At 37.9% G+C, this 24,616-nt stretch overlaps 2 protein-coding genes across 2 annotated transcripts in view; one reads left to right on the plus strand and one right to left on the minus strand.

Moving 5' to 3' along the window:
* LOC127430551 (G-protein coupled receptor-associated protein LMBRD2B-like) overlaps window positions 1–24,616 on the plus strand; it is a 104,616-nt gene that overhangs the window by 48,510 nt on the left and 31,490 nt on the right. The gene's annotated exons all lie outside the window — the stretch shown is intronic.
* LOC127430550 (unconventional myosin-Vb-like) overlaps window positions 1–24,616 on the minus strand; it is a 99,900-nt gene that overhangs the window by 9,516 nt on the left and 65,768 nt on the right. Inside the window, exons 20-28 of the mRNA XM_051680370.1 lie at window positions 22,502–22,658; window positions 21,528–21,767; window positions 21,197–21,424; window positions 10,815–10,899; window positions 9,341–9,477; window positions 8,457–8,576; window positions 8,177–8,311; window positions 6,364–6,429; window positions 1,455–1,673 (exon numbers count right to left, since the gene is read on the minus strand). Coding sequence (XP_051536330.1) covers window positions 1,455–1,673; window positions 6,364–6,429; window positions 8,177–8,311; window positions 8,457–8,576; window positions 9,341–9,477; window positions 10,815–10,899; window positions 21,197–21,424; window positions 21,528–21,767; window positions 22,502–22,658 — 1,387 coding nt within the window. The remainder of the gene's footprint in view (window positions 1–1,454; window positions 1,674–6,363; window positions 6,430–8,176; window positions 8,312–8,456; window positions 8,577–9,340; window positions 9,478–10,814; window positions 10,900–21,196; window positions 21,425–21,527; window positions 21,768–22,501; window positions 22,659–24,616) is intronic.

Raw genomic sequence — 24,616 nt, forward strand, 5'->3', positions numbered from 1 at the left:
CAGTGCATTTTACTGTAGATGCAGTTTTTACATACTGAGGGACAAGTTAAAACTATTTTCAATGGTAATCATCAGCATGTTACAGATGCTGCTGATAAAACGTAAAGGAATAGTTTACTCAAAAATGAAAATTCTCTAATCATTTACTCATCCTCATGCCATCCCAGATGTGTATGACTTTCTTTCTTCTGTTCAACGCAAACAAAGATTTTTAGAAGAATATTTCAGCTCTGTAGGTACATACAATGCAAGTCTTCAGGGTCCAAAACTTTGAAGCTCAAAAAAGCACATAAAGGCAGTATAAAATTAATCTATATGACTCCAGTGATTAAATCCATGTCTTCAGAAGTGATATGATAGATGTGGGTGAGAAACAGATCAATATTAAAGTCCTTTTTTATTATAAATTCTCCTCCCTGCCCAATAGGTGGAGATATACAAGAAGAATGTGAGTCACCAAATATTTTACAGTAAAAAAAAGGACTTGAATATTGATCTGTTTCTTACCCACACCTATCATATCGCTTCTGTAGACATGGATTTAACCACTGGAGTCTTATGGATGACATTTATGCTGTGTTTCTGTGCTTTTTGGAGATTCAAAGTTTTGGACCCTGTTGAGTTGTACAGAATGGACCTACAGAGCTGAGATATTCTTCTAAAATCTTTGTTTGTGTTCAACAGAAGAAAGAAAGTCTTACACATCTATGGCATGAGGGTGAGTAAATTATGAGATAATTTACATTTTTGGGTGAACTTTTTGTATTGAACTTTTACTGAATTGAGAAAACGGTTTCAGCTGCTGTCACAACATAATCTTGTGGATTAGAAAAACATACCTATGTGGGCATATACAAATATTACAGAGACTGAGAATGAGATAGAGATTTCTAACCAAGTGTAATCAATACTGACACTGCTATGCCCACCTCAGACGATTGAGACAGACAGGCAAGACAGAAAGCCACTTTCACAAGCACTGAAGTTTTTGTAAAGCTAAGACAAACCATCACTATTACCCAGAACTTCTATTACCATCACTATTCCCTTGAATCTACTTCATTCTGAGCTCCAACAAACCCTATTATATCCCATCTTATCCTCTCCAATTCCATCTATCCCACTGCATGTCTGCATGTCTGTTTGCTTAAGCTGAAGACAGAAAGGCTTTCATTCCAAGGAAACTCCACTGAAGTCTAATGGAATGATAATGGACTAGAAAGTCTTTGATGTGTGAGCTGATGAGACAATGTTTGACAATATCGAACCAAAATACCTTCATCTGAGGTCTACATAATTAGCTCATGCTGATCTATATGACAAACTTCAAGATATGACTACACATGCTGATGTCAGTCCCCAATCAGTAGCCCATAAACGTCAGATTTTACATATCATTCATGTCAAAGGATGGGTAACGTTTTTAGACTCACAACGTGATTAGTATTACCTACCTGGCTTGTGGAGTTGACAATTTGGGTCTTGAGCATGAGGACTTCCTCCTTGCGCACATCCAACTCCTCACTGGCCGCCTTAAGTTGATTGAGCAGCAGGTTGTAACTCTCCTGAAGCTCATTGGATGAGTTGTTCTCGAAGGCCCTGTCGGCCACTGCTTTCCTCAGCTCATTCAAGTCATTCTTCAACTTCTTATTCTCAGACTCCAACTCTTGCCTCTGTAGACAGAACAAATGTTTACAAAAACAGTTTTGATACAAAGGGAAAAAGAGTGTGTACAGTAATGCACTCCCAATGGAAGTCTATGGGGCAAGTCTACTAGATTACTAAAATATTTCCATTTTATTATTTCCATGACGTTTCAAGACCAGAAATATAAGGCATTTCTAAATAAGCCTGAACATCTTTGTGTATGAAAGAGAAAAACATTCAAACAAAGGAGACACAGAGAGAGTGATTACAAAATCAAACAACGCAGACTGAAGCCATTTTGACCATTTCTAAAGCCTGCAGCTAAAGCTTTGATCTGAATCACAGAGCATGTGAGCTCTGCTGAGCGAGAACCATCAGCAATCATTACATAAGACAGAACACACTGCAAAGTTGAGACATTTTAAGAAAACTAACAAACTTGTTACATAATTCAATTGCCTTGAGCTCCACACAACCCCGAATTAGCTAGTTCTGGTGTCTTTATCCTTGTACTTTGCCCTCTGGTCAGAGTCTAAATTATTGAAACTATTGAACTGAACTCCACTTGGGTTTAAACAAGCTGTCTGTGCTCATATCAGTTATGATCAGTGATATGATAGCAGTAAGAGTTTGTAATGTGTCAGAGGAAGATCAAAATTACATTACAGTTATACACGTGAGACCCCAAATGCAATACAAAAGCCACGACTTCTCAAAGTTTGACCTTATGTGTTCAATGAACAAAACACAGTATTGCATCACTTTAGAAAAATAGACACTATGAAAATAATCGCAAAACAAAATCTACAAATTCATGAGCCATTCCTTTTAAAGGAATATTCTGGGTTCAATACAAGTTTAGCTCAATCGACAGCATTTGTGGCATAATGTTGATTACCACAAAAATTAATTTTGACTTGCCCCTCCTTTTCTTAAAACAAAAAAAGCAAAAATTGAAGTTACAGTGAGGCACTTACAGTGGAAGTGAATGGGGTCAATTTTTGGAGGGTTTAAAGGCAGAAATGTGAAGCTTTTAATTTTGTAAAAGCACTTGCATTAATTCTTCTGTTAAAATGGCTATAACTTTACACAGAAAAGGTTAATTAAGTAATTTTACCACACAAAACAATTGTTTACACACATATTGTTTATGTCTTGTGGCTATACTTTTGAAACAGTGAGTATTTTAATGTACAAAAAATTGCCCCCATTCACCTCTATTGTAAGTGCCTCATTGGAACCCAGATTTGTGCTTTTTTTGAAGAAAAGGAGGGGCCAGTCAAAATAAGTTTGTGATAATCAATATTATGCCATAAATACTGTCAACTGAGCTAAACTTGTAATGCACTCACAATATTCCTTTAATTCCAGGCAAATTCTGACCTAAAAAAACCTCTTAGTACTCAATTAACAAAATACAGTATTGCATTGCTTCATGCAAATAAGACACGAAATAAGTACAAAACAAATTCCTTTTGAATCCTAGCATAATTCAGCTCTCTAAAACCTTCTTAGCATTCAATTAACAAAATGCAGTATTGCTTTACGTAAAAAAGACAATAATAAATGCAAAAAATACAATACAAATCTAAGAAAATACCTTTTCTTTAATTCTGCCACAATTCAGCTCGCTAAACACTTTTTAGAATTAAATGAACAAAATGCAGTATTGCGTTGATTTACTCAAAGACAAAACACAAAAAAAATAATTAACGCAAAACAAAACCAACAGAATTATGTGCCATTTTTTTTAATTCCAGGAAAAATTCAGCTTGCAAAAAACATCCTGGTGTTCAATAAACAAAATTCAGAATTGCGTTTATTTATGCATTTAAAAGACACAAAAATAAACGCAAAACAAAATCTACCATAACACGATATTCTACAGTGCATCCGGAAAGTATTCACAGCGCTTCACTTTTTCCACATTTTGTTATGTTACAGCCTTATTCCAAAATGGATTAAATTCATTATTTTCCTCAAAATTCTACAAACAATACCCCATAATGACAACGTGAAAGAAGTTTGTTTGAAATCTTTGCAAATTTATTAAAAATAAACAACGAAAAATAATCACATGTACATAAGTATTCACAGCCTTTGCCATGACACTCAAAATTGAGCTCAGGTGCATCCTGTTTCCACTGATCATCATTGAGATGTTTCTACAACTTAATTAGAGTCCACCTGTGGTAAATTCAGTTGATTGGACATGATTTGGAAAGGCACACACCTGTCTATATAAGGTCCCACAGTTAACAGTGCATGTCAGAGCACAAACCAAGCCATGAAGTCCAAGGAATTGTCTGTAGACCTCTGAGACAGGATTGTATCGAGGCACAGATCTGGGGAAGGGTACAGAAAAATTTCTGCAGCACTGAAGGTCCCAATGAGCACAGTGGCCTCCATCATCCGTAAATGGAAGAAGTTTGGAACCACCAGGACTCTTCCTAGAGCTGGCCGCCCGGCCAAACTGAGCTGGGGGAGAAGGTCCTTCGTCAGGGAGGTGACCAAGAACCCGATGGTCACTCTAACAGAGCTCCAGCATTTCTCTGTAGAGAGAGGAGAAACTTCCAGAAGAACAACCATCTCTGCAGCACTCCACCAATCAGGCCTGTATGGTAGAGTGGCCAGACGGAAGCCACTCCTCAGTAAAAGGCACATGACAGCCCACCTGGAGTTTGCCAAAAGGCACCTGAAGGACTCTCAGACAATGAGAAACAAAATTCTCTGGTCTGATGAAACAAAGATTGAACTCTTTGGCCTGAACGGCAAGCGTCATGTCTGGAGGAAACCAGGCACCGCTCATCACCTGGCCAATACCATCCCTACAGTGAAGCATGGTGGTGGCAGCATCATGCTGTGGGGATGTTTTTCAGCAGCAGGAACTGGGAGACTAGTCAGGATCAAAGAAAAGATGAATGCAGCAATGTACAGAGACATCCTTAATGAAAACCTGCTCCAGAGCGCTCTGGACCTCAGACTGGGGTGAAGGTTCATCTTCTAACAGGACAACGACCCTAAGCACACAGCCAAGATAACAAAGGAGTGGCTGCGGGACAACTCTGTGAATGTCCTTGAGTGGTCCAGCCAGAGCCCAGACTTGAACCCGATTGAACATCTCTGGAGAGATCTGAAAATGGCTGTGCACCGACGCTCCCCATCCAACCTGATGGAGCTTGAGAGGTCCTGCAAAGAAGAATGGGAGAAACTGCCCAAAAATAGGTGTGCCATCTTGTAGCATCATACTCAAAAAGACACGAGGCTGTAATTGCTGCCAAAGGTGCTTCAACAAAGTATTGAGCAAAGGCTGTGAATACTTATGTACATGTGATTTTTTTTTCTTTCCGTTTTTTATTTTTAATAAAGTTGCAAAGATTTCAAACAAACTTCTTTCGCGTTGTCATTATGGGGTATTGTTTGTAGAATTTTGAGGAAAATAATGAATTTAATCCATTTTGGAATAAGGCTGTAACATAACAAAATGTGGAAAAAGTGAAGTGCTGTGAATACTTTCCGGATGCACTGTACTCATATAAAACTTTTTCCACAGACAGTGATGACACGTTTCAGCTTTATTTATCAGCGTAAATCTCGCAATTTTTTTATATTATAAATTGTTTTAAATATTGAGTGTAAATTTATAACATTGTGCTTTGTGTTATATTACCCTGGAATTAGTTTTTAATAAATTAATTATCACAGCTGCGAGGGGGTTTCTATTACAGCTACTGAGAGAGTGACAGTAAATTTGGCATCTTCTCCCATCTGACTGTCTTAATCCACCAATCTCTATTTTTGTCCTCTTCTGGAAAGTCATTAAAACGTAAGAGTGGCTTTTTCTTTTGCTCCTGGAGCAAATGGGTGAGTGAAAATAATATTTGCTGTGATCTCCCATTCACCGGTGTCGAAGTTTACCCTGCAAATCTTTACTTCCACATTTCAAAACCCGGAGCGTAAAAAAGGTCTATTCTGGCATAATTCAGCTCTCTAAAACTCCCTATTATACAATTAACAAAACGCAGTATTACTTTGCTTTACAAAAATAAGTCAATAATTAACCCAAAACAAAATCTACGAAAAGACGTGACACTTTTTTTGAAATTCTGGCATAATTCAGCTCTTTAAACACTTCCTACAATTCAATTAACAAAACACAGTATTTTACTTTACTCAAATAAAAGACACCAAAGTAAACAAAACCAAATCTACAAAATCATGTGCCATTCCTTTTGATAAGGGCATATTGGAATTCAGCTCTCTGAAAACTTCTTAGTATTCATTTAACAAAATGCGTTATTGCTTTGCTTTACTTAAGACACAATACTAAATGCAAAACAACATTTAAGAAATGAAGTGACATTCTTTTGGAATTCTGGCATAATTCAGCTTTCTAAACACTTCCTACAATTCAATTAACAAAATGCATATTGAGTTACTTTACTCAAATAATAATAACAAAAATAAATGCAAAATCCATGAAATCACCTGTCATTACTTTTGAATTTGGACACAATTCATCTCTCTAACAACATCCTAATCTTACATTGCTGCATTGTCCCACTCACCCACAGTTTAACAGGCAGCGTGGCCAACAGCAGCAGAGCAACAACAGTGCAGAGCAAATCGATGAGCACTAAGACAGACATTTGACTGGAGGCAGAGCAGTGTGACCGCTACACTGAGCAGGACAGGACTGCATGCATATGCTCTTACCTTCAGACTGTTGTAGGCCAGGTCCGCCTTTATGTCCTCTGACGTGGAACTCTTAGCCTCACTACCCTGTAACATAAAGGAGAGAAATAAATTTAAACATAGGCTAACTAAGATAAGGCAGGGGACCATGCTGTTGCAAGTCTGGAAGAGAGGCTGTTTGAAAAGATGAACTGCTGTTTATGACGTGCTGTGATGTGAGTTTATCTGCAGTGGTCTGATATGTTGTAAGCTACTGCCAAAAGGGGGACAATATCTAGCTGTCACTCCAGATACAGTAATACACATGCTATTTTTAATTTTGGGCCTTTTTGCTACTTTTATTGATAGTAGGGAGGACACTGTTAGGGAAACTTTTTCATTAGGAGAGACAGAGGTATTGGAGGCCAGACTTGAACCGGTTTCTTTTGAATGAACCACTTCAGCTATTTTTTCACCTATAAACTATAAATGAACTACTTCTTAATAGTAGTGTCTCAATAAAGCATATGGGTAGTTAAAATGTATACATTTATAAAGGAATGTGTATATCTTAGGTCTTGTAATCACCTTTTTGTCTTCACTAGCTTTAAAAGGTATAACAAAATAATTTGTAAAGATACAATTATTTAAAATAGTTTTTTCTCCCAATTTGGAATGGCCAATTCCCAATGTGCTTTTAAGTCCTCGTGGACGTGTAGTGATTTGCCTCAGTCCGGGTGGCAGAGGATGAATCCCAGTTGCCTCTGCGTCTGAGATCGTCAACCCGCGCATCTTATCACGTGGCTTGTTGAGCGCGTTGCCATGGAGACATAGCGTGTGTGGAGGCTTCACGCCACCCACCGCAGCATCCACGCTCAACTCACCACGCGCCCCACTGAGAACGAACCCCATGTGACTCTACCCTCCCTAGCAACTGGGCTAATTTGGTTGCTTAGGAGACCAGGCTGGAGTCACTCAGCACGCCCTGGGATTCGAACTAGTGAACTCCAGGGGTGGTAGCCAGCGTCTTTACCACTGAGCTACCCAGGCCCCCATTTAAATTAGTCTTGCTATTTAAAAAAGCTGATCTTTTTTTTAGATGCAGTATAGTATGTCATACTGCAAGACATTCATCTTTCCAAAAGTAGACCCATAAACATCGTCAATGCATTGTTTTGCATTGTTTCCACTGTTAAAGAAATAGTTCACCATAAAATGAAAATTCTCATATTTACTCACTCTCATGCCCTTTAAGACGTGTACGACTTTCTTTCTTCTGCTGAACACAAACAAAGATTTTTAAAAGAATATTTCACCTCTGTAGGTCTATTCAATGCAAATGAATGGTAGACAGAACTTATAAGCTCCAAAAAGAACATAAAGGCTTATATATATATGACTCAAATGGTTAAGTTCATATCTTCAGAAGTGATATGATAGCTGTGGGTGAGAAACAGCTCAATATTTAAGAACTCCCTTCTCAGTAGGTGCGCTATGCACGAAGAATGCTAATCATCAAAAACAAAAGAACAATGTGAAAGTGGAGATTTATAGTAAAAAAAAGGACATAAATATTGATCTGTTTCTCACCCACACTTATATCACTTCTGAAGATATGACTTTAACAACTGCAGTTGTATGGATTACTTTTATGCTGCCTTTATGCACATTTTGAAAATTTGTGTTCTGTAGAAGAAAGAAAGTCATACACATCTGGGATGGCATGAGGGTGAGTAAATCATGAGAGAATTTTCATTTTTGGATGATCTATCCTTTTAAAAGAACTCTGAACTAGAGGTTGGTGACCAATGTGAGAGGAATATAAAGGCAGAGAAGACATAAGAAATAAACTAGCCTTGCGCTTGCTCAACTCCTCCACTTTCTCCAGGTGGGTCTGCAGCCTCTTCCTCTCCAGCTCCAGCTCTCGCACTCGCTTCTGCAACTTCATGAACACACTGAGGTCCATGGCGGCCTTCTCTATATCCATTTCCTGCAGGAGCACACAAATTAGAGTATAACATTAAAGGTCTCTTCATGTGCCTTTATAGCCTTCTAAAGCCTGTTCCCTGATCACAGAGATGTCAGTAAGAAATCAGAACCTAAAGTCTGGCTTGTTGAGGCAGATATAGCTTTACCTCCACCTGCTGGATGGTGTCATCAGTGTCTCCAACTTCTGACATGCTGATGGATGGGTAGTTGGAGTCCGAGCCCAGACTGCTCTGGTTAGAGGGGTTACGGCGATGGCCGGGGTGGAACTACAACGTGGAAATTCATGAAAACATTTAACAAGAGCAAAACAGTAGGGCTGGATCAACTATTGATAATAAACAGTCATTTTTGAAAAAAAATTCATTATTGATTGGGCCTTTGCACTGTGCACCAGAAAGCTTCATCAATGATGTCACTTCACAGTAATGAAAAACTATATCTATGGGAAAAAAAATATTTGAAAAACTGTGAAGCACTTATGTGTATTTTAAAGGGTTAGTTCACCCAAAGATGAAATTCTATCATTTACTCACTCTCATGTTGTTCAAAAGTCAGATTAATTTAATTCTTCTATGGAACTCAAAGGAGATGTTAGGCAGCATGTTTAAGCTCAGTCACCATACACTTTTATTGTATGGAGAAAAGCTGCAATGAAAGTATATAGTGACTGAGGCTATTTGTCCCTACTTACCATCTCCTTTTGTGTTCCATAGAAGAAAGAAAATCACACGGATCTGGAACAGCATGAGGGTGAGCAAATGATGACAGAATTTTCATTTTTAAGTGAACTATCCCTTTAAATGCTTCAAAGGTCACAATAATATGGTTTCATGCATCCAGCTTGCCACATCAAGTGATATTTTAAACCACTGTTTTTGCACAGTGTGTAGAATACTTTATATAGACTTCACTTTGCACATTGTTTAGGAGAGCATAAAGAAAAAATAATAATTGCAAGATTAATGAACAAATTCATTGTTAGTTGGAGCCATAATCTCGTGTCTATTTGCAACATGTTGGTCAGCATTACCTTCACCTCCTCTTGCAGGTTATCGTATCTCTGCTCCAGTCTGGAGTATTCTTTCAGAAGGTTCTGATAGCGCAGTCTCTCTTCATCCAGCTCAGACTGCAGACGGCTTTCCTTCTGAGGCACATCTCCTCCCTGACCTGTGAGACACAATGTATTCAAAGCCAGATGACACACCACTCATTTTGCTGTTATCTGCCTGCATCAGCTTTTATAAACTAAGAATATCTGCATTTAATGCATATTAAATTCCAGACTGTTTGGAAAACCTATTTAAAAACAATAAATATGTATATTTTTGCAATTCAATTTAGTGATGCTAGTGGCACAGAAATGACACATTTCAGCTTTAAAAACTTTAGTTTTATATTCAGGGGGCATTTCAAATTACAACTCACACCATTTTGTTCTAGGAATGACATCAATACAACATTTTTTAGTGTCCTTCCCATTTACATCTTATTTTCACAAATCAACATCATATATCCCAGGACTTATTGTGTGTTTGAGAGACTCTTATTACAATTTGGCACTTGGGAAAGATTCAAAGGGAGCCATCAGATGTATGGACTGATAGTGGTTCGCTGATGTAACAGCCATCCATTCAACAGTCCATTTCCATGAGGAGATAAGTGGTACAATAAACCTGTGACATTGTTTCCTTTGACCCTTTTCATCTGAATTCATTGAGATAAGAAACAAGTGACAAATTAGTAATTGCATGTAGCTCTATATCGAACATACTAGATAAAGAAGGTCTGACTTATTCTGTACTTCCAAAACTGCCCTTTTTTTCTCAAATGTTTCCCTTATTTCTAATTTATCTATTGTGTCTATTATATTAACTCTTCTTATCAAGATATAATGATGGGCATTTTTAAATAAAAAAATAAAATAAAAAAGGCACGTAAAAGTTTGATTGTGACCCAAGCTTTGACTGTACTTTATCGTCCTACTGAATTTCACAATACTTAAAAATGCTTCCTCCCAAAGACAGTGTAACAAAACAAACTCAAGTCATCAAAACAAGCAGTGCATTCATAACAGATGTTGCCTAGAGCCAATTACTTCTTTGCAGCTCTTTGAACCACTTTGAACAACTTTACCAGTCTCAAAAAGAGAACAGAACTTCAAAAATCAGTGCAAAACATGTTAAAGCGACATTAAACAAATAAAAAGCGTATTTAAACCAAACCTCGGGTTTCAAATAGCATTCTCGCATGTGAACCAGCTGGACACAATGGTCAGATTTGAGTTGTGCAGGTACAGAGGCAGTGTCACATTGCTCCATTGAAATCCAATGCAGTTTCTGTCTCTCTCACCCTACTTCTGCACACAGACCCTCTTGTGCGTCAAACAAAACCAGCCCAGCCCTCTGGCTAACCCACACATCCCTGATCTCCTGATACTCATGCCTTCACAGATGCTCGATGTGTGTGTGTGTGTGTGTGTATGTGTGTATAGCCATGAAACTCACCCTGAGCGGAGGTCTGGATTCTGCGGTTCATCTCTTCTTTTTCCTTTTTCAAGAGTGTGTTCTCATTCTCCAGCTCCTCCACCCTCTAGAGAAGAAAAAAAAAAAAGAAAAGAGTCACACCACCCTTTTGGTCCAAACACTGTGACTAAAGACCCTGTGAGACACTGCAAGGTAGCCTCTCCAGATTATTTTAACAATAACAACAACAATATTTTATTTGAGTATAATATAAGTAAAATCATATATATTATATATTATACCGTATTCTGTGTCTAACATTCTGAGACCACATTGAAAATATGAGAGTTCAAATATAATTTTAACCTGGAAATAAAAAGAAAGTTTTAGGATTTAGTAATATTTTAAACAAAGAACCAGTATGAAATAAAATAAATAAGAAATATTAAAATTATGCACTATTTCTAGTATTACTTTTAGTATTGCTATTCTAAAATTTCATGTAAAATTTTCAATTAAAACTTTTTCACTTTCATTTGTTGCTGATAACATAATCTGTAATGGACAATACATTTTAAATAAGAAATTGCATAAAAAAGCACTTTCACTAGTGATCTCAGACTTTTGGACCCCCATACAATATATATAGTTGAAGTCAGAAGTTTACATACACTTAGTTTGAAGTCATTAAAACAAATTTTTTAACCACTCCACAGATTTAATATTAGCAAACTATAGATTTGGCAAGTCATTTAGGACATCTACTTTGTGCATGACGAGTAATTTTTCCAACAATTGTTTATAGACAGATTGTTTCATTTTTAATTGACTATATCACAATTCCAGTGCGTCAGAAGTTTACATACACTGTTAACTCTGCCTTTAAGCAGCTTGGAAAATTCCAGAAATGATGTCAAGCCTTTAGACAATTAGCCAATTAGCTTCTGATCGGTGGTGTACTGAATTGGAGGCGTACCAGTGGACGTATTTTAAGGCCTACCTTCAAACTCAGTGCCTCTTTGCTTTGACATCATGGAAAAATCCAAAGAAATCAGCCAAGACCTCAGAAAAAACTAGTTAAAACTCTGTCGCAAATGAGTCTTCCAAATGGACAATGACCCCAAGCATACCTCCAAAGTTGTGGCAAAATGGCTAAAGGTCAACAAAGTCAAGGTATTGGAGTGGTCATCACAAAGCCCTGACCTCAATCCGATTTGTGGGCAGAAATGAAAAAGCGTGTGCGAGCAAGGAGGCCTACAAATCTGACTCAGTTACACCAGTTCTGTCTGGAGGAATGGGCCAAAATTCCAGCAACTTATTGTGAGAAGCTTGTGGAAGGCTACTCAAAACATTTGACCCAAGATAAACAATTTAAAGGCAATGCTACCAAATACTAACAAAGTGTATGTAAACTTCTGACCCACTGGGAATGTAATGAAAGAAATAAAATCTGAAATAAATCATTCTCTCAAGTAATATTATGACATTTCACATTCTTAAAATAAAGTAGTGATCCTAACTGACCTAACACAGAATGTTTTCTACGATTAAATGTCAGGAATGGTTAAAAACTGACTTTAAATGTATTTGGCTAAGGTGTATGTAAACGTCTGACTTCAACTGGAAAAAAAAAAAAATACACACACACACACACACACACACACACACACACACACACACACACACACACACACACACACACACACAGGTGTGTGTATATATATATATATATATATATATATATATATATATATATATATATATATATATATATATATAGCATGTAATGATACACAAATTTAACTTTACGATACGATTAAAAAAAAAAAAAAAAAAAAAAAAAAACGGTTTGCTCAAAACTTATTTAAGGATTCAGCATAAATATATTTTAAATCTTAAATGACAAAACAGTGTCTATCATTGGAAACACAAAGTACAGCTCTGTAATAAAGTAACAAACAGCACTGCATTTATTTTACTGTAATAAGGAAAAACTCATATGAACTCACAATGTTCATGTTTTTCTTGAGAAAAATACACATTGTTTCAAAGCAGCTTTATAGAAAAGCATGCCTTAATGTCTTAAAGCAACAAGAGAGTGAGCTAAAGTGACTGCAGCAAGAAAAAACTCCTTTCAATGTTATTTAGTGGTAAAAAAAACAAAACGAAAAAAACTAAAGAGGAACCTGACCTCTGGTTTTACGACATACAACTGAAGTCAGAAGTTTACATACACCTTAGCCAAATACATTTAAAGTCAGTTTTTCACCATTCCTGACATTTAATCGTAGAAAACATTCCCTGTCTAAGGTCAGTTAGGGTCACAACTTTATTTTAAGAATGTGAAATGTCAGAATAACAGTAGAGAGAATGATATATTTTAGCTTTTATTTCTTTCATCACATTCCCAGTGGGTCAGAAGTTTACATACACTTTGTTAGTATTTGGTCGCATTGCCTTTAAATTGTTTAACTTGGGTCAAACGTTTTGGGTAGCCTTCCACAAGCTTCTCACAATAAGTTGCTGGAATTTTGGCCCATTCCTCAGGTTTGTAGGCCTCCTTGCTCGCACACGCCTTTTCAGTTATGCACACAAATTTTCTATCAGATTGAGGTCAGGGCTTTGTGATGGCCACTCCAATACCTTGAATTTGTTGTCCTTAAACCATTTTGCCACAACTTTGAAAGTATGCTTGGGGTCACTGTCCATTTGGAAGACCCATTTGTGACCGAGTTTTAACTTCCTGGCTGATGTCTTGAGATGTTGCTTCAATGTATCCACATAATTTTCCTTCCTCATGATGCCATCTATTTTGTGAAGTGCACCAGTCTCTCCTGCAGCAAAGCACCCACACAACATGATGCTACTACCCCCATGCTTCACGGTTGGAATGGTGTTCTTCGGCTTGCAAGCCTCACCCTTTTTCCTCCAAACATAACGATGGACATTATGGCCAAGAAGTTCCATTTTGTTTCAGTTTTGGAGCAGTGGCTTCTTCCTTGCTGAGCAGCCTTTCAGGTTATGTCGATATAGGACTCGTTTTACTGTAGATATAGATACTTGTCTACCTGTTTCCTCCAGCATCTTCACAAGGTCCTTTGCTGTTGTTCAGGGATTGATTTGCACTTTTGGCACCAAACTATGTCCATCTCTAGGAGACAGAATGCGTCTACTTCTTGAGCGGTATGATGGCTGCGTGGTCCCATGGTGTTTATACTTGCATACTATTGTTTGTACAGATGAACGTGGTACCTTCAGGCATTTGGAAATTGCTCCCAAGGATGAACCAGACTTGTGGAGGTCCACACTTTTTTTCTGAGGTCTTAGCTGATTTCTTTTGATTTTCCCATGATTTCAAGCAGAGGCACAGAGTTTGAAGGTAGGCCTTAAAATACATCCACAGGTACACCTCCAGTTGACTCCAAGTAGCCTATCAGAAGCTAATTGGCTAATTACCTAAAGGCTTGACATCATTTTCTGGAATTTTCCACACTGCTTAAAGGCACAGTAAACTTAGTGTATGTAAACTTCTGACTTTAACTGTATATCTATCTATCTATCTATCTATCTATATATATATATATATATATATATATATATATATATATATATATATATATATATATATATATATATATATCAGAATCAGAATGAGCTTTATTGCCAAGTATGCTTACAGAAGGAATTTGTCATGGTGACAGAAGCTTCCAGTGCAAATTCAACCATATATACATACATACATACAAACATATACATTTAAACATATATACAGTGATATAAAAATAAAAAATTAAGATATAACAGATGAAAAAAAAAAGAGAAATATACAATAGAGCAATAATATTGTTTGAATATTTTATATACAGATATACAGTTATGTGCAGGTGATGTAATACATTGAAGAAGAGGTAGGATATGTTAAAGAATATAAATGAAATATGGATATATGTAGGAATGGATGGACTGAATATTGCACATGGTTGTATTGAAAAATGGAAAGTATTTGGGGGCAGTTTTAACTGTTCATGAGGTGGATGGCCTGAGGGAAAAAACTGTTCCTGTACCTGGCTGTTCTGGTGTTTAGTGCTCTGTAGTGTCGGCCAGAGGGCAACAGTTTGAAATGGAAGTGTGCTAGGTGAATGGGGTCAAGAGTGATTTTACCAGCCCTTTTCGTAACTCTGGATGTGTGTACAGTTCTAGCAGGGTGGGTAGGGGAGCACCAATAATCCTCTCAGCAGTCCGAACTATCCTTTGAAGTATCTGATGTCTGACTTGGTAGCTGAAACAAACCAGACAGTTATAGAAGTGCGAAGGACAGACTCAATGACTGCTAAGTAGAACTGTATCAGCAGCACCTGTTGCAGATTGAACTTCCTCAGCTGGCGAGGGAAGTACAACCTCTGCTGGGCGTTTTTTCAAAATTGAGTCTATGTGGGCCTCCCACTTCAACTCATGTGAGATGGTAGCGCCCAGGAACCTGAATGACTCCACTGCTGCCACAGTGCTGTTCAGAATGGTGAGCAGGGTCAATGTTTGGGTGTTCCTCCTAAAGTCCACTGTCATCTCCACTGTTTTAAGCATGTTCAGCCCTAGGTTGTTTTGACTGCACCAGACAGCCAGCTGTTCAACTTCCCTTCTGTATGCAGACTCATCATCATCCTGGATGAGGCCGATGATAGTAGTGTCGTCTGCAAACCTCAGGAGCTTAACAGAGTGGTCCTTGGCAGGGCAGTCATTTGTGTACAGGGAGAAGAGTAGTGGGGAGAGTACACATCCCTGGGGGGCACCAGTACTGACTGTACATGTGCTAGAGGTGAATTTTCCCATTCTCACTAGCTGCTGCCTGACTGTCAGAAGGCTGGTGATCCACTGACAGAGAGAGGCAGGAACAGAGAGCTGAGTTAATTTAGTCCATAGGAGTGGGGTTGATGGTGTTAAAAGCCGAACTGAAGTCAACAAATAGTATCCTAGCATAAGTCCCTGGTCTGTCTAAATGTTGAAGTATGTAATGCAGTCCCATACTGACTTCATCATCCACAGACCTGTTTGCTTGATAAGTGCTGGAAGATTTCAATGATGTCCTTCAGGTGGGCCAACACCAGCCTCTCAAATGACTTCATGACCACAGACATCAGAGCGACGGGTCTGTAGTCATTAATTCCTTTGATCTTGGGTTTCTTTGGGACAGGGATGATTGTGGAGCATTTGAAGCAGTAGGGAACTTCACACTGCTCCAGTGATCTGTTGAAGATCTGTGTGAAGATGGGGGCAAGCTGGTCAGCACAGGATTTTAGACAAGTGGGTGAAACACAATCTGGGCCCTGTGCTTTTCTTGTGTTCTGTTTCCGGAAGACCCGGCACACATCTTCTTCACAGATCTTAAGTGCAGGTAGAGTAGAGGTGTAAATGTTTGTGTGCTGTGAAGGTCAGAGTGGGTGTGGGGTGTGAAACTGGGCTTTTCAAATCTACAGTAAAACACATTTAGGTCGTCAGCCAATTGTTGATTCCCTTCAGTGTTGGGGGATGGTGTCTTGTAGTTGGTAAAATCTTTCAGGCCTCTCCACACTGATGCAGGGTCATTAGATGAAAACTGATTTTTCAGCTTTTCAGAATATCTTCTTTTAGCCACTCTGATCTCCTCTGTCAGTCTGTTTACACAAGATTTTATCCCCACATCTGTAAGCATCCTCTTTGGCCTGATGAAGCTGCCTGAGTTTTGTTGTAAACCATGGTATGTCGTTGTTGTATGTTAAATAAGTCCTAGTAGGAATGCACATATCCTCACAGAAACTGATATATGATGTCACAGTATCTGTGAGCTCATCCAGATTGGTGTCTGCAGGTTCAAAAACACTCCAATCAGTGCAGTCAAAGCAGGTTTGTAGTTCCAGCTCTGCTTCATTGGTCTATCTCTTTACAGTCCTTACTACAGGTGATCAGGGAGTACCAAAACTGCTTGAGGGACAGAGCGATATGCATCCTTTATTGTTGTATAGCAATGATCCAATATATTTCTGTCTCTGGTGGGGCATGTAATGTGCTGTCTGTATTTGGGTAGTTCATGTGTGAGATTTGCCTTGTTAAAATCACCAAGAATAATAAGTGAGTCCAGGTATTGTTGTTTTATGTCTTTGATCTGATCAGCCAGCTATTGCAGCACTGCGCTCACACACACGTGTGGAGGAATATAAACACACAAGGAAAACTCCCGCTGCGAGTAGAAAGGTTTACAGTTTATGAAGAGTGCATCTAAATTAGGACAGCACATCTTCAGCATTGTTACATCTGTACACTAACATTCACTGATGTAAAAACATGTTCCACCACCTCTCGTTTTCCCTGTTAACTCTGCAATGCGATACGTTCTGGACAGCTGGAAGCCCGGTAGATGTAATGCGGAATGGTTTCACTCAGCCAGGTTTCCGTGAAGCACAATGCAGCAGAATTTGTGAAGTCCTTATTTTTGCAGGTGAGGAGAAATAATTTGTCCATTTTGTTAGGAAGAGAGCAGACATTTGCTAGATGGATGCTTGGCAACATGGTTCACAAGCCGCGCTGTCGGAGCTTGAACATTCCCACGCTTGGATCTTTAACGCACTCGTACAGCACCGCTGCTCTTCCAACTAAAATGTCCAGCAAAACGTCCGAATAATCAAAAACTGGTAAAAGATTGTCTGGCATGTGCTACCGAATATTCAGCAGCTTGTCTCTGGTAAAACAGATCTGAAATAAATTACTAAACACAGGAGAAACAAACAAAAGCAGCAAAAGAAGTGGAGAGCTCCATGCCGAGGCGGCCATCCGCGGCATCATGATTTAACAAGTCATATACAGTTGTGCTCAAAAGTTTGCATACCCTTGGAGAATTGGTAATATATGTACCGTTTTTAAAGAAAACATGAGTAAGCAGGCAAAACACATTTCTTTTATTTCTTATGGGATACATATTCAACTGTAGGTTATAACAGAATAGCACAATCATAAAACAAAACATGGCAACAAAGAAAAAAATAAAATGACCCCTGTTCAAAAGTCTGCATACCCTTTGTACTTAATACTGTGTATTGCCCCCTTTAACATCAATGACAGCATGCAGTCTTTTGTAATAGTTGTCTGAGGCCCCAAATTCTTGGAGGGGGTATAGCTGCCCATTCGTCTTGGCAAAATGCCTCCAAGAAATGCAAAGTCTTTTGTCGTCTTGCATGAACTGCACGTTTGAGATCTCCCCAGAGTGGCTCGATGATATTAAGGTCAGGAGACTGTGATGGCCACTCCAGAACCTTCACCTTTTTCTGCTGTAACCACTGGAGGGTCAACTTGGCCTTGTGCTTAGGGTCATTGTCATGCTGGAAAGTCCAAGAGCGTCCCATGCGCAGCTTTCGTGCAGAAGAATGCAAACTGTCTGCCAGCATTTTCTGATAACATGCTGCATTCATCTTGTCATCAATTTTCACAAGATTCCCCATGCGTTTAGAGCTCACACACCCCCAAAACATCAGTGAGCCACCACCATGCTTTACAGTGGGGATGGTATTCATTTCACTATAGGCCTTGTTGACCCCTCTCCAAACATAGCGCTTATGGTTGTGACCATAAAGCTCTATTTTGGTCTCGTCACTTCAAATTATAGTGTGCCAAAAGCTGTGAGGCGTGTCAAAATGTTGTCGGGCATATTGTAACCGGGCTTGTTTGTGGCATTGGTGCAGTAAAGGCTTCTTTCTGGCAACTCGACATGTAGCTCATTTTTGTTCAAGTATCGTTGTATTGTGCTCCTTGAAACAACCACACCATCTTTTTCCAGAGCAGCCTGTATTTCTCCTGAGGTTACCTGTGGGTTTTTCTTTGTATCCTGAACAATTCTTCTGGCAGTTGTGGCTGAAATCTTTCTTGGTCTACCTGACCTTGGCTTGGTATCAAGAGATCCCTGAATTTTCCACTTCTTAATAAGTGATTGAACAGTACTGACTGGCATTTTCAAGGCTTTGGATATCTTTTTATATCCTTTTCCATCTTTATAAAGTTCCATTACCTTGTTACGCAGGTCTTTTGACAGTTCTTTTCTGCTCCCCATGGCTCAGTATCTAGCCTGCTCAGTGCATCCACGTGAGAGCTAACAAACTCATTGACTATTTATACACAGACACTAATTGCAATTTAAAAAGCCACAGGTGTGGGAAATTAACCTTTAATTGCCATTTAAACCTGTGTGTGTCAACTTTTGTGTCTGTAACAAGGCCAAACATTCAAGGGTATGTACACTTTTGATCAGGGGCATTTGGGTGATTTCTGTTATCATTATGATTTAAAAAGGAGTCAAACAACTATGTGATAATAAATGGCTTCATATGATCACTGTCCTTAAATAAGTCATTTTTTTTGCATGATCAGTCATATTTTCAAAATCAATGCCAAAATTTCACAATTTCTGCCAGGATATGCAAACTTTTGAGCACAACTGTATATATACATACATATACATGTACATATACACACACACACACACACACACACACACATACATACATACATACATACATATATATATATATATATATATATATATATATATATAGATATAGATATACACACATACATACATACACTAGCGGCCAAAAGTTTGGAATAATGTACAGATTTAGCTGTTTCTGAAGGAAATTGGTACTTTAATTCACCAAGGTGGCATTCAACTGATCACAAAGTATAGTCAGGACATTACTGATGTAAAAAAACAGCACCATCACTATTTGAAAAAGTCATTTTTGATAAAATCTAGACAGGCCCCATCTCCAGCAGCCATCACTCCAACACCTTATCTTTGAGTAATCATGCTAAATTGCTAATTTGGTACTAGAAAATCACTTGCCATTATATCAAACACAGTTGAAAGCTATTTGGTTCGTTAAATGAAGCTTAACATTGTCTTTGTTTTTGAGTTGTCACAGTATGCAATAGACTGACATGTCTTAAGGTCAATATTAGGTCAAAAATGGCAAAAAAAGAAACAGCTTTCTCTAGAAACTCGTCAGTCAATCATTGTTTTGAGGAATGAAGGCTATGCAATGCTTGAAATTGCCAAAAAACTGAAGATTTCACACAAAGGTGTACACTAAAGTCTTCAAAGACAAAGGACAACTGGCTCTAACAAGGACAGAAAGAGATGTGGAAGGCCAGATGTACAACTAAACAAGTACAACAAATAAGTACATCACAGTCTCTAGTTTGAGAAATAGACGCCTCACATGTCCTCAGCTGAGAGCTTCATTGAATTCTACCCGCTCATCACCAGTTTCATGTACAACAGTAAAGAGAAGACTCAGGGGTGCAGGCCTTATGGGAAGAATTGCAAAGAAAAAGACACTTTTGAAACAGAAAAACAAAAAGAAAAGGTTAGAGTGGGCAAAGAAACACAGACATTGGGCAACAAATAATTGGAAAAGAGTGTTATAGATCTTAAACCCACTGAGCTTTTGTGGGATCAGTTAGACTGTAAGGTGCGTAAGAAGTGCCTGACAAGACAGCCACATCTATGGTAAATGCTACAGGAAGCGTGGGGTGAAATGTCACCTGAGTATCTGGACAAACTGACAGCTAGAATGCCAAGGATCTGCAAAGCTGTCATTGCTGCACGTGGAGGATTTTTTGATGAGAACTCTTTGAAGTAGTTTAAGAAGTTCTAAACATTTCTTTCAAATTGTAATAGTAATTTTTCACATTATTAATGTCCTGACTATACATTGTGATCAGTTGAATGCCACTTAAAAGTACCAATTTCTTTCCATAAGAGCAAAATCTGTACATTGTTCCAAACATTTGGTCACCAGTGTAATATATATATATATATATATATATATATATATATATATATATATATATACACACACACATACATACATACATGTATATATATATATATATATATATATATATATATATATATATATATATATATATATATATATACAGTATACATATACCTGTATACAGTATGTGTGTGTGTGTGTATATATATATATATATATATACACACTGTATATATCCTTGAGTGTATTGCTTTACATCAAATCCTTTAAAGGCAGAGAAAATTAATTATTATCAAAACAAGAACCAGTTATAAATATGTTGTACAGTAAATTAATGTGGACATTAAAAGACATATCAGCTGACAATTCACTCAAGAGTTGAATCTCTTAAACAGTTTCCATGCATTTTCTGTGTTTGGGGATGACAGACATTAGTTATGTAAAAGGAAGTCTTTTATGAAAGGTACATTGTAGTATTCTCTTTTGATCTATGATTACAGAAGAGCATGTGGTATAAAACTGTTTTCGTAACATCTGAACATTATTATGAATTTAAATAATGATACTAAAATTTAAAAGAACTTGAAGCATCAACTACTATCTGTCAAGTTCATCTTTTCTCACCTGTTTGAGCCCCTGTTTCTCATTGCTGAACTCCTCTTCAATCTGCTTCCTCTGGGTGTGGGCTTCCTGGAGCTCCACCCTTAGCCTCTCAAGCTCCTCCTGCAGTGAAGTGCCAGCGGTTTGCCGAATCCGAAGGGTCTCCAATTCCTTTTGGAGTTTATTGACTTCTGAGCCCAGAGTGGTATTAGCAACAGCCAGTTGCTCATTCTGAGTTTTATACTCCTTTGACTATGAAAAGGGGGAGATACATACTCGGCATCATGTAAATAAGTAAATGTATGCATTTCTATCAGTTTTGATGACATCTATGCGTCATATTATCTTCCTGTACCTGGTAATCCATCTTCTTCTGGAGCTGAACAATTTTGTTCTCCATTCCAACGTTGAGGTTTTTAAAGTGTTCGGCTGAACGGGCCTCTATCTTGAGTTGTTTTAGTTGCCGCTTGGCACGCACCTGCCTGTAGAAACACTGGATGACGATAGCAGCATTTCGGGAGTGGAGGTACTTCTTCCTCACGAGCCAGCCACGGACAGTCTTCTGTATGATCATGGCTTTGTGATGGAGCACGAACTGAAAAGAGACAAACAGAAAAGGTACAGCTTGAAACTTTGGATTTATTTGAGAAACTGGCCCTTGTGCACAAGTATCATTTATGCCTTTTTTACATGGCTGATTTTGTACCCAATACACTATGAAATTACCTAAAAAAATCCCAGGAGACATTGGCAGATGTAAGAATGAGGTTAATCACATAATATCTGAACTTCTATTTAAAAATAGCAACTCAATGAGCTATTGAAACTTTTTAAATTATTTTGTATTATTGTTTTTATTTGATACATAATTATAATTTATTATCTATTTATTATTTAATTATCTAATTTTAAATTATTAACATTTGAGTTTTATCTTGGAAATGAACAAATACTCTCACAGACTACCGACAGATTACATAGACTATATATTTATCAAAACAAAAATAATTGAGCATAATCTAATTGTTATTCATGAGCCAAGCCTTCATCATGTTGTGGCATCACAACCAGCACATTTGCCCCCTCCCCATTCAAAATGTGTTCAGGTGCTACTGTTCCCATCACTTTTACGTACAAAGTGACACAGATACCCATGTGTACAAGATATTGAATCAGTTTGCATGTTTATGCTGTGACTGTCGGTGGCATTGCAGTCTGAATTCAATACTTGATGTCTCCAATAATCTTAATTAAGAGAAAGCAGTACAAGCCAGAAAGAGAAAAAAAGAAGCCAGAGAAAGAGAGAGAGAGACAGAGAGAGTGCAGTACCTCCTGATATATTCTGCGTATGAACATGCCCCTGGTGAAAGCCTGAATGGTGATCACAGCCTGACGGATTCTAAGATACTCCCGCCGAACTCGTACCATCCGGTATTGTTTCTGACATATAGTTGCTGCTCGGGTGAGACGAAGCATCTCTGCATACCTAAAAGAGAGTGAAAGAGTGAGAAAGAACATGAGATAGACTGTTTTAAGTAAAGTGAGTGAGGTAAAGTTTACAAACAGCACACCAGTTCAAGCTAAAAGCTGTCTATCACAAATGGGGTGAACCGCACAAAACCTAAATCAAAAGAGAGATAAAAGAAATTAGATTTTTCTTACAGAAAGTAACTACCATGAAGTTTTTTGCATTTTGACATTATTGTCATGACAGTTAAAGGGTTAGTTCACCCAAAAATGAAAACTGTCTCATCATATTATCCTACTTGTGTATGACTTACTTTCTTCTACTGAACACAATCGAAGAATTATAGAAGAATATTTCAGATCTGTAGGTACACTGGCGGCCAAAAGTTTGGAATAATGTACAGATTTTGCTCTTATGGAAAGAAATTGGTACTTTCACCAAAGTGGCATTCAACTGACCACAAAATATAGTCAGGACTTTAATAACGTGAAAAATTACTATTACAATTTGAAAAAAATGTTCAGAACTTCTTAAACTACTTCAAAGAGTTCTCATCAAAAAATCCTCCACGTGCAGCAATGACAGCTTTGCAGATCCTTGGCATTCTAGCTGTCAGTTTGTCCAGATACTCAGGTGACATTTCACCCCACACTTCCTGTAGCACTTGTCATAGATGTGGCTGTCTTGTCGGGCACTTCTCACGCACCTTACAGTCTAACTGATCCCACAAAAGCTCAATGGGGTTAAGATCCATAACACTCTTTTCCAATTACCTGTTGACCAATGTCTGTTTCTTTGCCCACTCTAACCTTTTCTTTTTGTTTTTCTGTTTCAAAAGTGGCTTTTTCTTTGAAATTCTTCCCATAAGGCCTGCACCCCTGAGTCTTCTCTTTACTGTTGTACATGAAACTGGTGTTGAGCAGGTAGAATTCAATGAAGATGTCAGCTGAGGACATGTGAGGCGTCTATTTCTCAAACTAGAGACTGTGATGTACTTATTTGTTGTACTTGTTTAGTTGTACATCTGGCCTTCCACATCTCTTTCTGTCGTTGTTAGAGCCAGTTGTCCTTTGTCTTTGAAGACTGTAGTGTACACCTTTTCAAGTATTGCACTTTCAAGCATTGCATAGCCTTCGTTCCTCAAAACAATGATTGACTGACGAGTTTCTAGAGAAAGCTGTTTCTTTTTTTGCCATTTTTGACCTAATATTGACCTTAAGACATGTCAGTCTATTGCATACTGTGGCAACTCAAAAAAAAAACACAAAGACAATGTTAAGCTTCATTTAATGAACAAAACAGCTTTCAACTGTGTTTGATATAATGGCAAGTGATTTTCTAGTACCAAATTAGCAATTTAGCATGATTACTCAAGGATAAGGTGTTGGCGTGATGGCTGCTGGGGGGCCCGTCTAGATTTGATCAAAAATGACTTTTTCAAATAGTGATGTTGCTGTTTTTTACATCAGTAATGTCCTGACTATACTTTGTGATCAGTTGAATGCCACTTTGGTGAATTAAAGTACCAATTTCCTTCTGAAAATTATTTCAAACTTTTGGCTGCCAGTGTACATACAATGCAAGTGAATGGGTGCCAAAATTTTGAAGCTCCAAAATCCACATAAGGGCAAAATAATAGTACTCCAGACGACTCTGGTAGTTAAATCCATATATTCTGAAGTGATTTGATCGGTGTGGGTAAGAAACAGATCAATATTTAAGTCCTTTTTTAAAAAATATAAATTCTCCTCCCTGCTAAGTCAATTTCCACTTTCACTTTCTCATTCTTCTGTTTTTGGTGATTCACATTTATGACAAAAAATTACTTAAATATTGGTCTGTTTCTCACCCACATCTATCATATCATGTCTGAACACATGGATTTAACCACTGGAGTCATATGGAGTACTTTTATGCTGCCTTTATGTGGATTATTTCAAAATTTTGGCAACCATTCACTTGCATTGTGAGGACCT

The sequence above is a fragment of the Myxocyprinus asiaticus genome, chromosome 40 (genome assembly GCF_019703515.2).
Source record: "Myxocyprinus asiaticus isolate MX2 ecotype Aquarium Trade chromosome 40, UBuf_Myxa_2, whole genome shotgun sequence".
Classification (NCBI taxonomy): domain Eukaryota; kingdom Metazoa; phylum Chordata; class Actinopteri; order Cypriniformes; family Catostomidae; genus Myxocyprinus; species Myxocyprinus asiaticus.